At 38.2% G+C, this 15,749-nt stretch overlaps 1 protein-coding gene across 4 annotated transcripts in view; it reads right to left on the bottom strand.

The window, feature by feature from the left end:
• Positions 1 to 15,380, bottom strand: part of PAM (peptidylglycine alpha-amidating monooxygenase) — a 61,450-nt gene extending 46,070 nt beyond the window's left edge. For all 4 annotated transcript variants that reach the window (XM_010007208.1, XM_010007209.1, XM_010007207.1 and 1 more), the window contains exons 1-6: positions 15,289 to 15,380; positions 13,698 to 13,818; positions 9,616 to 9,673; positions 6,777 to 6,864; positions 2,833 to 2,918; positions 1,090 to 1,173 (exon numbers count right to left, since the gene is read on the bottom strand). In XM_010007208.1, coding sequence (XP_010005510.1) covers positions 1,090 to 1,173; positions 2,833 to 2,918; positions 6,777 to 6,864; positions 9,616 to 9,673; positions 13,698 to 13,818; positions 15,289 to 15,380 — 529 coding nt within the window. The remainder of the gene's footprint in view (positions 1 to 1,089; positions 1,174 to 2,832; positions 2,919 to 6,776; positions 6,865 to 9,615; positions 9,674 to 13,697; positions 13,819 to 15,288) is intronic.
• Between the last annotated feature and the right edge of the window lie 369 nt (positions 15,381 to 15,749).

Raw genomic sequence — 15,749 nt, 5'->3', positions numbered from 1 at the left:
TAAAATACAGTCTTTCAAACACATTTAAAACATGGTCTGACTGTTGTGGTTTTTTTTAAAGTAACATCTTAAAAATTTAAAGCAAAAAAACAAAACAAAAAAATAATTAAAAAAAACCCCAAACAAAAATACCCAACATCAATACATTCACCTCATTTGCAGGGAGTGGCTGAGGGAGAGCTAAAGAAAGAGGAGAAAAGATTAAAGGAGAGAGAAAGGACAGGACAAATTGAAGAAGAGTAAGTGGGAGTAGATAAAGGAAAAATGACAAAGTCAAGATGCAGTTAGTGCTGGCCAAGATGGAAAGAAAAACTGAACTTATGCCATGCCTGAAAAAGCACTAGTTTTCAATCACAGACAACAAATGTTGATTCCAAACAGCCTAGTCATGAATCCAAAAGAACCAGGAGGACTACGCTATTAGGGCAAAAGGAAAACAGTAGGAAAACTCTGTTTTGTATTACAACAGTATGTGCTTACATACAAACTAATAAATACAAAAATAAAAATTTGACAACTGACAGTTATCAACAGACATCTTACTCCTGAAAAAAAACGCCCTTTAAGTAATTCCTGAACTTCAGAAATACCTGTAAAAATAGCTGAGAATTCTTCTTTCTTTTCCTTTTCTTTTCTTTTTTTTTTTTTTAATATCAAAAGACACTGTCTCCACTACTTTCTACTTTTTCCAAGCACAGATTGACTGGCCAGTGTATGCAATCTTTCTCACCAGCTATTCAAGTAAGGTTACAGGTTAAGGATATTAACAAGTATTTGTTTCAACTTCCTTAAAAAAGTACTGAATTATACAGGGAAAAATAAGTTTCTACCTACACTTAAAATTACTAACCTGCTTCTTCATTACTGTAAGTAATTTGCTCTACATTTTTTGAAGAAAAGAAGCTGTCCACCTTTCAAGCATATATATATAGCAAGTTTAGAAAGAAGTTAATACACGCAGTTTATTATAAATGTGCTCACTGATCTTCACCTCTCTGAGTGGCACTGTCAGCAAAAATAATTTCCAAGGGTAATATAAATGATGCTGTAACTGATATAACTTACAAAACAAATTTCCAAAATACATACCTCTAAATGCACTAATATCCCCATAGTGTACCTGGAGCACAAAAAATCTGCCACCTGCTTCTCCTCCAACTCTGAATCCGACACCTGAGAGAAGGAAAATGCACTGGTTTCAGAAACAATAAATTGCAAGATACCTGACCATGTCTAAAAGTACAAATCACTATAATGGTTTAGAGTGAAGGAGTAGAAAACTTCGCCAAGACACCAGTGAAAAAGACCAGTGAAAAAGACAGTATCCTGAAAACTGGAAAGAACATGTCACAAGACATGTTCCCCAAAAGACTAAGAATCTTAGCCATTAATTAGTAGATATCTGCTTTAAGAGGAGAATTCTCTCAATCCAAGAATATTAATACAGATTTGATGTATATATACACAACTATATATCAAAAAGAAAATAAAAAACAACAAGATTTGCCATCCTCGTAGGATTTGGTAGAACTTTCATTTTTCATGCAACCTGTAAACGGTACAAACTGACAAATACTGACTTACTAAGAATAACTGCAGTGAAATGTTTGGAGATGCAAATTAATATTTAATGTGAAAAAAATCTTGGGGGAATTACAAAGTTATGCTATTTTTTGAAAGAAGCAAGCACTGGCACAGAAAAAATGGCGGAATTCGAAATAATGAAATTACAAAATACTACCATCAGGGATTGCTCTAAACCAATTCTACAATGAAGTCTCTTCAAACTGAGCAGAGAAAGCAATTTCTTCCAATTCAGTCAGTAAATCCCACTGGATTAAACACTGCCCATGGCAAAGCTTACTTATAAATTGGACTGCAGCCTCTCTGTGCACAAATATAATATCATTACAAACCCCTCTACAAATATTTATGGATTGCTTAGAGACAAGAAAATATTACTAGCTGTGGTTTAACAGTGAAGCAAATACTAGGCTTCCACAGAAGCCTCCAACCAACATTTTTGTAGCTTGACATTCTGATAACCAAATCAAATAACATTCATGCTTGCAAGTGTGTAATTGGATTGTTAAAAAGAACCTCTTCATGATACTCTGCACCGCTCCTGGTTAGGAAAGAAGGCAATGACAGATAAATAAAAAAATCTTTAGAATTCAAAATATTTTCAAACGGAGGCTATACAGACAGCATGCATTTATAGGACCCTGAATGGTTATTAGAAAGCACCACTTCTCACTGTCTTCCAGACATATCACTCCAAGCACCTTAAAATATTTTGATTGAATTCAGCAAAGTCATCTATCATACAAGAAAATTTGTATGTGTCAAAGCATCAAGAAATGAAAACAGATAAAATTGTCAAATACATTAAGACAAAAAAAATAATAATAAAATCAAAGTTTATTTTGAATGTGTTTTAGCTTTGCCAAACACACAGAAAATTTTAATGCAGTTTGTGCGCTGCTGAAAGATACATAAACAGCACTTTCCATTAACATATTGTAGGAAATGCAAGATTAATGCTATATAAAAATAAAGCATTATATTATGATCGTTACTTCTCCTTTTCCCCCTAGTGAAAACCCTCACTTTATAGTAAACAGGATGACACAAAACCCCAACTATATTAGCTAGTATGAGTATATTAGCTAGCATAATCGTAGTTTGCGAGGCTGGTGCTTGAACAGTTTCCATCCACTAGAAATAATAAAAATATTCTAGCATGATCCTAGATATGCTAGATGTTTACTTCCACATCCTCTTCTCTCCCTAACTCCTGTACACAAGAACTTCACATTAAAGGCATAATACCTTTGGGTAGCCTGGTGGGTGGGGCATTTCTTGCCCAGGCATACAGAATGTTAGATTTGTCTCTGCATGTTCCTTCATCACAGTCCCTAAAAATATGAGGAAAGAAAACAAAAGGGAATATAATTTTTTAATTTTGAAAAAAAGAAAAGAGCAGGTAAATTATGTGCAAAAGCACTAATTTTAAGATCTGTGAAGACATTTTTGGATGTATATTGATTAATCATAGCTCTTTTCCTGTAGACTGCCTTCCCAGATATCATTATGTCCTCTATCTATTCACCCCCCCACCAGCCAAGTAGCTAGTCATAAAAAAATAAAGGAGAGAATTTTGTGAGAGTTAACTATATGAAAATTTGTAGCACTATTAGCTCAAGACCAACGTAATGACAATCAGTGGTTGTCACATTTACACAGAGGGACAGGACTCACAGACAAAGCAGAAAAAAAAAAACACAAGACAGGAAAGCTTTAATTCAGAATTGTAAAATTCATATGAAAATCATTAACAAAGAAAAGGTCACAGGAAGCTTTATATACCCCAACAGCTAGGAGGGACTCATGCTCCTTTGTGTACTTAATGCAAGCTCACTGCTTTAAGTTAATTTTTATTCCACTACACATGTGCATACACAAAAACGCACAAAACAACACCAGAATAAAACCAAACCAAAAATTCAACATACTTAGGGAAAAAAAAGAACAGAAGTGTTTTACAATTGACAGACCACAAACAGATCACAAACATTTTTAGTGATGAGCTCAAGAGCTGTCCCTAGCATCTGCTGCTAACACATTGCAGGGAAGAGTAAGGGTGGGTAGAGTGCAAAAGACTTCCAAAGACTGTTAAGCTCTAGATACATTGAATCTGCAAGAACTAACAAACATACACACTATCAAATCTGTAAGAGGCCTGTCAGAAATAGTCATACAAACAGCAAAATATACCTGGAATGTATCTGAGAGGGTGCTAACTGCTATACGTGAGTGTAGGCTATGGGATGACATACACGGACGAGAAAAGAAGGGACACTGAGGGGCTTTCCAAACACCCACCTTGAAGCTACTTCTCACTCTTGATCTTCTATTAGGGAAAAGGGCTACTTACTGTGAATTTGTACTTTCTTCAGTGGCAAAGCAACATGGCACTGAACACCAAGTGTAGAAGTCATTCCACAGATGCAGTATACAGAAGTATGACTTGTAGAAAGCCTCAACCCAAAACCGTTTATACTACATCAACTGATTAGAGCCAGGTGCAATGAAGATTGATAGCCATGCCAAGGTTTCAGTTCTGCACAAAATGGTACAGCCCTTTCTCTGTTTATTACTCCTGCTAAAATTAGGCCTGGGAAAACATTTGTATGAATAAAGCACAGCTTCAGTCACCTTAAATGCTGGGGGAAACAGAGTCTCAAACAGTGTGAGAAAGAGTATAAAAGCATAAAGGACTTCCAGTAGATGCAGGCTCACAAACATTTCTGTTGAGGATGCCTGAGCCATGTGTGCCACCCCTCAGAACACATGTTGATGTGCTCATGGCTGCTCTCCCAGGGAAAACCACTTCTTCCAGAGTGTAGGTTACATGTTTCTGGGATCCCAGAGAACCTGGAAAGGCTGTTGTGTTTTCTTCTGACAGAAAGCATTACCATAGTCATCAGAGTACCAAGAGAATAAGGAACATGCCACTTCTTCCTTTTCATTAATTTTGCTCATAACACATATTTCTGGACCTTCACAACCAGTAGCTTGGTCATCTCTCCCTCCAAACATGTCCCAATGGACATGCAAAACTCACTTCTGGACAAACTAAATGTTTCACAACTAATTATTCATACAGCTTCAGGTAAAAGCTGTGCAGATTTCCACCACTACAATCTAAAAAACCTGAAAGACTTCAGGAATCTAAACAAGTACTGATCTGCACAGTCTGGAAGTCTGTTGAAAAGATTGGTTAGGAGAAACAACAGCAGAATCCACAAATGCAGTCATAGGTTCACCACCACACTCTGGTCCAGCTAGCCTTCCTTTATGCCACAGTATCTTTCAGGAGCACATTAGCTAGACAATAAAACCTACACAGGCTGTTCCAAACTCCTCCTGAGATACTAGCCAATAGAGGGGAATGACTGCAGGAGAAAAATGAGACACACACATTGCTCTTTCATTATGCTTAAAAAATGGTCAACCATTTAGCCATGAGTGCTGATCTTGAAACACCAAGTTTTCAGAAAAAAACAAAGCCAGAGAAGCTAATAAAGAAGAGTTAATAAGATAACTGATGAACAGATTTAAAAGCAGGAAGCTAGCAGAAAGTATAAATGTACGAACAAAAAAAATAACCAATCACTGAAACTCACAGCTTCTTTATATGCAAAATATAATAACATACTGAACAGAATGAGTATCACAGAACAGACTACAACAGCATACTATACAGTAGTGTAGTAACAACTACTTTTTACCGTGGTAAAAATTTGGGAGAGAAGGTATAGGGGATGGTGTAGAAAGAAGAGCTTACTGACTCCTCAGATCTCTGCTCTTTGCATACTCCTCCGGACTTTCATAGAATCATAGAACGATTCAGGTTGGAAAAGACCCTTGGGATCACTGAGTCCAACCATCATCCCTACTCTACAAAGTTCTCCCCTAAACCATATCCACCAAGACCACATCCAAACAGCCCTAAAACACATCCAGGGATGGTGACTCAACCACCTCCCTGGGCAGCCTATTCCAGTGTCTAATCACTCTTTCTGTGAAAAAAAAAAAATCCTAATGTCCAGTCTAAACCTCCCCTGTTGCAGCTTGAAGACATTCCCTCTTGTTCTGTCACTAATCACCTGTGAGAAGAGACCAGCGTCAGCCTCTCTACAATAACCTGTAGCTGCAGAGACTGATGAGGGCTCCCCTCAGCCTCCTCTTTCTCAAACTAAACATTCCCAGCTCCTTCAAGTGTTCTTCATAAGATTTATTCTCTAGGCCTTTCACCAGCTTTGTTGCCCTCCTCTGTACTTGCTCCAGCACCTCCATATCTCTCTTGAATTGAGGTGCCCAAAACTGGACACAACACTTCAGGTGTGGCCTCACCAGCGCTGAGTACAGGGGGACAATCATCTCTCTACTTCTCCCGGTCACACTGTTTCTAATACCAGCCAGGATGCCACTGGCTTTGTTGGCCACCTGGGCACACTGCTGGCTCATCTTCAGCTGCTTGTCAGTTAGAACCCCCAGGTCCTTTTCTGCCAGACACTTTCCAGCTAAACTTCCCCAAGCCTGTAGGGTTGCACAGGGTTGTTGTGGCTCAAGTGCAGGACCTGGCACTTGGCCTTGTTGAGGCCCAGACCATTAACATCAGCCCAACCATCCAATCTGTCCAAGTCTCTCTGTAGAGCCTCCCTATCCTCATGCAGATCAACACTCCTGCCTCACCTGGTGTCACCTGCAAACTTACTGACAATACACTCTATGTCCTTATCAAGATCATCAATAAAGATGTTAAACAGAAATGGTCCCTTCCTTCTGCCCTCGCTACTTAGGCATTTTGAATGGCAAGTCAAATACCAGAGAGAATCTTCTTCAGCTTACCCTTAACTCATTTTCCTTCTGGACACCTGGTACAATACACAGAAAAGCAGCCAATTATAGAGGAAGCCGAGATTTCTGTGTTTACAGTAGTACCCTGCCCACTACAGCTCTCGTCTCCTACTCAGACATAGTCTATTAGTCATGAAGAATCAGAAAATAGACCTTTTTCTCCACCTTACAGAGGAGTCAGTAAAAAATCTAGACACTTCAAGTGTAGAAGGCATGAAATGCTACACATTTCCTTCTTCTTCAGTATTTTTCTACTTTTCCAAGAAATTGTGACACTGTAAAAGGTTTATGAGGAAGCAATTAACACAATAAATGTTTGATGCAACAACAAAACAAGCTGCAAATCTTACCAGTACTTTTCAGTAGAGGAGGGTTCATTACATGCAAAGAGTAACATGTGATGGACAGTGTCCATGCTGGCATGAGGCTTAAAGTCAACTGAAAAATAAAATTATAAAACACATATGTGTAGTTGTTCTCTTAATAGCACATCCAGGCTTACAGCAGTCTTCTAAAGAGAGGGTCAAAAAAAGCTATTTAAAAAATCCTGTGTTGTAAAAGCCATAAAAATTAGCATGAGATTCAAGCCAAATGAAGTACCCGTCACTACCAAAGGTTTAAGAAATAAACCAACACTCCTAGTTGACCGCCTCCACAATTTACAATACTGGATTGAAGATTACTGAATAGTTAAGCATTTGTATGCATGGAGAAATGCTACAAAATCATTGCTAAGATAACACAACAGTATTGGTACATATATGAAATCTGAATAAAATCTGGCTTCTTTTCATAAAAGTTCTCCAAGTACTAACCAACCTCCCTCAAGGCTGGGGGAGGACACACTTGAGAACAGCAATGTGGAAAAAATACCTGTGGGTACTAGTGGATCAAAAGCTGGACACGAGACACCAGTGTGCAGTTGCAGCCCAGAGGGCCAACTGCATCCTGGGCTGTATCAAAAGTAGTGTGGCCAGCAGATAAAATGAGGTGATTCTGCCCCTCTACTCTGCCCTGGTGAGATTTCACCTGGAATACTGTGTCCAGCTCTGGAGCCCAAAACACAAGAAAGATGTGGACCTGTTGGAGCATGTCCAGAGGAGGGCCACAAAGATGACCCGAGGGCTGGAGCAGCTCTCTTATGAAGAGAGGCTGAGGGAGTTGGGGTTGTTTAGTCTGAAGAAGAGAAGGCTCTGGGGTGACCTCATAGTGGCCTTCCAGTACCTGAAGGGGGCCTGCGGGAAAGCTGGGGAGGGGCTTTTTACAAGGGCATGCAGTGAGAAGGGGGTAACAGCAGGGGTAGCAAGGGGTAATGGTTTTAAACTGAAAGATGAGAGATTTAGGTTACGAGATTAGGAGGAAATTCTTTAGTGTGAGGGTAGTGAGGCAGCGGAACAGGCTGCCCGAAGTTGTGGAAGCTTCATTCATGGAAGTGTTCAAGGCCAGGTTGGATGGGGCTCTGAGCAACCTGATCTAGTGGGAGGTGTCTCTGCCCATGCAGGGCAGTTGGAACACAATGATCTTTAAGGTCCCTTCTAACTCTAACTATTCTATGATTCTACTACTTTGAATTATGAACTCTGGGAGAAACAGAAATGAAAAGAACATTACAACAGTTTAATAATAAAAAGTATAGTTATGCTACATATTAAAAAATAATTTCTAGTATGTTAATATTTCCAAGTAACAATTCAATTACACAAAGCTGGCACACTCTTTTCTTTAAGATATTGCTGTCTTAATAATGGTATTAACTTAAAAAAAATTTTCAATGTGCCAGTGTCCACTGTTTAGATAAGGAAGACATTAAAGGCCTTCAACACAGTGAAGTCACCACTACTTGGCAAAATGGAAGTTTAGATATGGCGTACTACAGTAACGAAGCCATAGTATCTGAGAGCCATGTAAACATAAAAAATAAATTAAAAAAAATAATAATAATTTGTGATGCTGAATGCAAAAGGCTCCCTCTCATTTCTACAGCATAATGTGACACTTAGGGAGGTACCATGACTCAGTAGTAAAAGTCAGTGGTGACTGGAAAGGTGACCAAGTCCTATGAAAATCTGGTGAAGAACTTATAAACACCAAAGACCTAAAAGTTCCCCAGACTTAAGAGAAAAAAATGTATTGCCTCGCATGATTCACATGGAGACTTTACATAAAAATCACTTTTAAGTGGATTCTTTTAGTAGGTCCTTTTAAATACATAGAATACCGAAAAATAAGTTCATGTGGTTTAAACACACGTAAACACCAAATGGCAGAGCTACATGTGCATGTGCAGAAATCTACTGAAGAACTGAACTATGAAATTTTGCAACTCATTGAAGCACTAAATAAAAATTGCTTAAGCAGCAGGTTAGTAATATGCCTTTCTATGAATCACCTAAAAGAAAGAGGGACTTCCACAAGGATACCCACATGGAAAAATAACGTCATAATACACTACAACACAAATGACACAATTTTCATTGTAAGTGCAGATATCCTAAATTGCTTCAAACGAGTAAAGGAAAAAAAAAGTAGGCATTCTAACCTCTCATTGGTTTCTTTGATTTCAGTTCATACAATAATCTGATAGTGAAACCATTTTTAGTCAAATTAGCAAGCTTCCTTTCTACCTATATGTTCACAAGCAAAGCAAATGAGAATTAAACGTATGTAGAAGACCTTCTGAACTGATGGTGTTGTTTTGGAATCTATATGATCTTGGCATTCATACACTATTATAGAACTTCCCACTATTTGTCTGCCATCTTACTCATGCCATGACATTTAAAAAAAGGGAGGGAATATGGTTTGATTTTGTTTTTTTCCTTAAGGTAAGTAAAATCTTACATAGCTAACACTGACTGTAAATGCCTGTGCCAGCAAGTAAATAAACGGTCTGCTCAGCAGAACAGAATTAAGTATCCAGTCAGAGACAGAAAGCCAATACTTTACAAATAGGACTGTTTGGTACTGACTGCCAGAGGTATCTGCATGCAGCTCCCTAAATACTATTACTCATTAATCTCTCCAGATAGTTTGTTTTTTTGATTCCAAGTAGCTCTCTGTTTCTGCATTAGCCATGATGAATATATTTTGGAAACTCTTGACAGCCAAAGACTTAGGTAATATGAGTCAAAAGAAAAAAAAAAATAAATAAATGGCTTGCTTATATTCTTCCAGTAAATCAATACTCACCTACATAGGCTTCATCATCCACTGGCAGGGGTACTGACATGCAGAGGTAGGTATCAGACTGTTAAAAGACAGAAGAATATAAATTACCTTTAATTTGGGAATATTTGGAATAAAAACAATAGAAACAAAGCAAAACAATTATATAAATATTCTGCAGATGAATGTGAGAATCCTGAACAGACTAATATATAAAAATAATGGAGTTATAAACCTTAGAATTTAATTTATTTCCAATGGTTAACAAACACTGTCTCCTTGTCTGCCAAAAATTTGAGGAGTAACACTACCCTTTCCACATCCAAAAAACCAAATATGAATCAACAAGTGTGCTACATAAAGTGAAAAGAAGTACTGAACTTCTGATTGTGTTCTTGGTATACACTACTATCTCAGTATTTATAAACTTACTATCTTTTAAGAATCAACAACACATGAGAGGAGTGTTCTCTCAGAGCGTTCTCTCTGGTGTTCAGGAGCATGGAGTTGGATTCAGTGATCCTCTTGGGTACCTTCCAACCTGAGACACTCCGCATTTTATGACTTAGTAGCTAAATAGATTTCTGCCTATAGCACTATTCCAAGATTTACACAACTAGACCACAAAGTGTATAAATGCTGTGCCACTGCAGCAGCAATCGTAAAATACATTTTTGATAAATGCATCTAATTACATTATGATTCTATGAAAATATTCTTCCATAAGTATTCTAACAAACATCACACATCCTTTAAAACAAGGAAAAATAACAATCAATTTTAAAAGAAAAAATCAGATCTATGATTTTGTCTCAACAAAATCTAGGTTCTCCAAACACAAACAGCTTAGGTAACTGAAAGAATTTCCAATATAAAACAAAGTCATTGAGAAAAGTAAAACCTAAAAATGGTAATTCTATTGAAAGGAAGGGTCTTACTCCATACATTAAAAAAAGACTATGTCCTGGTTTGAGCCAGGATGAAGCCAATTTTTCTTTTTACTGATTTTTTTTCCTTCAGTAAGCTCTCTTGTAACTAGCAACAGTGTGTTCTGCTAGGCTGATAAGACAGTGGAATGTTAGAAGTCTACATCTACTATTATTTTTGGGTCTTTTTCAGTTGAAGACTATAAATTACAGATGTATTAAAACAGTATTGTGCTACTTATTTATCTGAGATGCTGCAGAACTCACTCATGCCTTTCTGACTCAATGCTGTAATACATCCACAAGTATTTGCTGTCCCACTTACACATTATTCTTCCTTGTTCTTTGTAACCTCTCTTCAATACAGATTATACTCTAGATTGTATAGTTTAGAGACATGCTTTTAGGTAATCTGATCTGCCTTTAGGATTTTAATATTTTAAAAAAGCAAGAAAAAAAAAAAAAGTATATTCTCGTATGGCAGGTCCTCCAGTCCTCTGATCATCCTTGTGGGCATTCTCCAGACTGCCCACATTCCTTTTGTAGAGTGGGCACCACAATTGAATGCAATACTTCAACTGTGGTCTGAAAAGTGCCAAGTAGAGCAGGATGATGACTTCTTTGTCGCTGATGGTGATGTCCCTGAAGCTCAGCATCCTGTTGGCTTTCTTTGCTGCTGCAGCGCATTGCAGGTCCCTTACCACAGGGTTGCTCTCCAGCCAGGTGGATCCCTGCCTGAACTGCACTCCTGGCTTATGTGTTCCCAGGTGCCAGACGTTACATTTCTCCCCACTGAACTTCATAAGGTTCCTGCTAGCCCACTCCTCCAATCCTTCCAGGTCATCCTGGAGGGTGGCTCTCCCTTCCAGAGTGTCAGCCTCTCCACTCATCTTGGTGTTGTCAGCAAATTTCATCACTCTTAAACCCAACATCCAATTGGTTTATGAAGACATCAAACAACATTGGGCCCAGTCTGAGAAGGAACTATTTACTATCACCCTCTGGGTACAGTCTGTCAGCCAGTTCCCCACCCACCACACAGACCACTTGTCAAGGCCGTAACGAGTCAGTTTCTCCAGAAGAAGGCTTTGGGGGACCATATCAAAAGCCTTGGAGAAGTCCAGGTAGATGATGTCCACCACTCGCCCTTAATCAACCAAGCAGGTCACTTTGTTGTAAAAGGCAATCAGGTTTGTCAAGCATGATTTGCCCCTGTAAATCCATGTTGAATTTCCCAATCATATGCTTCAACTGACTCCTGACTGTCCCCATCAGGATTTGCTCCATGACCTTTCCAGGGACTAAAGTGAGGCTAATGGGCCTGTAATTACCTGGGTCCTCCTTTGAACCCTTCTTGGGGTTCATGACAGTGAGGGTCCCATAGACCATGTTTTTTTGACTTGAAGCTTGCCTGAGTGACCTGAGTATAGCTCCTTCAGTCATGTCTTGGTTTGGGGGTTGGCAACAGACACCTACTGAAAGGTCACCCTTGGAGACAACCCCTCTGATTTCGACCCAGAGGCATTCAATAGGGATATTGGTATTGCTCTAAAAATATTCTTCTGTTCACTAGAGTTTAAGTTATTCATATCTTCTCCACTAATTTCTGCTCGTCATCCTTGGCTGTGTTTGTTTTCTTGCATTTCCCACATAAATTTTGATGCTTGAGAACACAGAAACTGTGATTAGTCATAAGCAAAATAGTGATCTATCTCCAGAAAGCCTTTATCAAAACATTTTCAAAATTGCTTTTGTCCTCTTTGGTTTGCTTTGGTGTCTTTCATGAATAGAGATAAACTTGCAGATAGACCCTGAAAGCAGAAACTTACATATCATAGAATCAGAATAACCCAAGTTGGAAGGGATCACTAAGGGCAGCTCCCAACTTAAGCTCTTATATAAACATCAGTATGGATAACTTGAACTCACAGTAGATCCATGGTTGTTAAACGTATCTCTCACAATTAGGGTTAAGAGTACATGAAGAAAGGTCCTTCCCTCACATCTACACTAGCCTACTACTATTGTGTACATAAAGGCTGTGAGCTATAGATACACATGAATGTGAAAAGTAGCATGTCCTTTCTATTAACTGTCACAGCCTTTTAGTGATGTTAGGTTTGGGTTTTCTTTTTTTCTAAATAGGAATCTGAAGTGACTGACCCCTTCATATGTGTTTCTTAGTTCTTCAACTTATGGCTCCTTAGGTAAAAGCCATAAAACATATTTACAAATGTGCACCTGGATGAATTAGAGTACTTTTGACTCTCTCTTAGACAGAAATTTAATATTTTGCTGCAAATAAATACAATCGAGTTGAAGCTACATTTCTGTTTTGCAGTCCCTGGAATGACACTACTCTGTATTACGTGTTCCACCAATAATGGAAAACCTCCTATTTCCTTTCATGTTTTTTGAAAGTGCTATCTGCAACAATGAGTCATCATCTAATGCAGCACAACATCCTGCTCTTTCCAAGCATCTGCAGCCCTCTAAAAGAGACATAGGGTCGTTCAATGACATAGAATTCCCTGCATTGCCTTATTGCAAAAAAAACCTCATCAACCATTGTTTATCTTGCTTAATGAAAATGACAGCATAATCTCAGACTTTCCTGTGAATCTTAAAAATGCTAATGCTAATATCAAAAATCTTAATTATTGTCTTCATTTTTACTTGACTCAGTAAAAGATAAACAACTTCAAACCTGTTTATAATAGCTTTCCTGGAGTATTTTAATTTCCTGGGTCAAAAATAAACCATATTAAATGCTTTTTTGTTTGTTTTCTCTCAGCTGACTAAAGTTGAAGCAATGTTCAATTTAATGTAACTAAATTCACTGAGTCACCATCTGAGATTTGGTGTAGACTGCAACTCTAAATAAATATATGTCTTATGACCACAGATGGGATATATTTTATTTTAATTTTAAAAATCCTTGTTTTAATAAAATTTAGCCATTCAGTTTATGAAATTAACATTTCACAAATAAAACTAATCAGATTAAAATAGCTTTTTTTAAAAAACTGACATTGCTTTTCTGTTTCGTTATTTACACTGGACATACATATATCTACAAAAACTACCCTGATGTTTCTGTTCATTTTATGTGAGTTATACTGTAGGCAAGGCTTTATTTTCCTGGAGTAGGTGGAAAAATAAAAGCTGCACTTTCCTCACCTGCTTAGGCGTTACCCCAGGCATGCGAATGTTCAATGCAAAATCTGACAGACCAAGTGAAATCACTGTCCGCTCGCTTCCAAGGCATTCACCAGAAAGAGATCTGGTATTATCTTTATACCTTAAAAAGGAGAGATTTAAAAAAAATGTTTACTTTTGTTATGTCTTTCTAAAAGACAACTAATAAATAAATTTGACAATACTGAGTAGCTCAAGGAGTGGTCTGGAAATTTCACTCCTTCGTAAGACAGGGAAAACATATGAGTTATCAAGCACTTACTGAAGTAGCTTCTCTGAACTTTCAAACAGAATAGTTTGGAAAACATTAGTCAAAAATGTAACCTGTCATCTCATCTAAATACGTATCTGAGGTACATGGACTTCACTAGAAAATGGCAAGTACTGTTAAATATTCATGACAGTTTGGAGTGGTTTTTTTTTAAGACTATGTGCCTGATGCATAATTTAATCGCAACTACATCTAAATAATGTGTAAAGGGGAAATTTTTAACTCCAACACCACGACATGTATAGCAACTCACAAGTAAGATAGTAAATAGTTAAGTTTTACAACTTCACATGAACATCAAAGTCTGCATTGACTGCAATGTATAAAGAAATCGTAAAAATATATAGATCACTGTAATGAACTAAACGGTAAGCTATCTGAAAAATTATGCAACATTGGTATAAATTTTGAATATGTATATTCACATAAATGCATAAGTACAGAAATGACATGGTAGCTACAGTGTCAAATTTAACCTGTGAACAATAAAACACTTTTTGGGAGACCTAAGAGGCTACTTCTCTTGTCCATATTCCACTAAAGTTTACCTATGAAATTTTGTATTCAAAACCCCTCCACAAATTTCCCAGGATTGTCCAATTTTAAGCTAATTGACTCTTTCTCATTAAAAATAATTGTATACTGCAAGCTAACTCAAGCAGCTGAAATATATTTACACCCTGTGTAGTCTCAAATACATGTGTGCTGTTATATGAAAAGTTCCTAGATTTACGTTGCAACCTATGGATAAAACAGGAGTTTCTGTCTTCAGTATGACAAAAGTACCATTTTAAAATTGCAGGATAATTCAGAGCAAGTGGGCAAAACCAAACAAACACAGAATGGCTTGAGTCAGAATGGACTTTAAAGATCACCTAGTTTCAACCATCCTGCATGGGCAGGGGCCCCTCCCACTAGATCAGGTTGCTCAGAGCCCCATCCAACCTGGCCTTGAACACTTCCAGGGAGGGGGCATCCCTGGACAACCTGTTCCAGTGTCTCACCACCCTCATAGTGAAAATGTCTTCCTAATGTCTAACCCAAATCTCCCCTCTTACAGCATGGAAGGCTATTACCCCTCGCCCTCTCACTAGACACCCTTGTAAAAAGTCCCTCCCCAGCTTTCCTGTAGGCCCCCTTCCAGCATGGAAGGCCACTATAAGGTCTCATCTAAGCCTTCTCTTTTCCAGATTGAACAGCCCCAGGTCTCTCAGCCTGTCTAGGTCATGCTTTTTCATACTTCCACAATATCATAAGCAAGTACATGCATTCAAACAGATAAGGTCTTCCTGCATAACCTACCTCTTGAAGACAGAAAGTGGGCTTCTGAAACCCAAACAGATGTTTTGAAAAAAAAGAAATAACATTAGCAGATTGCTAACGAGGCCAGCCATGTTCCCTGCTGTTCCTGGCCTTATTACGGGAGTAGGAAAAGGGCAGTGCAGTTCTGTCGTCTGTGATCCTGACAATCAAGCAGCAGGAGCAGCTGCATCAATTCACTGCTTCATTACAATGAGCTCTGTTGACATCCTCCAGCTTCGAACAGACCATCTGTCTTGGAAGGTGATGTGCTGTAAATCAGGAATGTAGATGATGCTAAGTTGACTTTATTATTAGCTGTAAAAATCTGTTGAGACTCTTCTCTTGCAGAGAGATACTTCTGTTCCTTCAAGGAGCTGAAAAGAAGTTCTGCATGTTACTTATCAGTTCACAGTGCTGGAGACTCCCAAGTGGCATTGCAGAAACAATTGTCAGTCATCCCT

This window comes from Chaetura pelagica, unplaced genomic scaffold (assembly GCF_000747805.2).
Source record: "Chaetura pelagica isolate M959 unplaced genomic scaffold, ChaPel_1.0 scaffold40, whole genome shotgun sequence".
Lineage (NCBI taxonomy): Eukaryota > Metazoa > Chordata > Aves > Apodiformes > Apodidae > Chaetura > Chaetura pelagica.
This window is presented reverse-complemented; position numbering and strand designations above follow the sequence as displayed.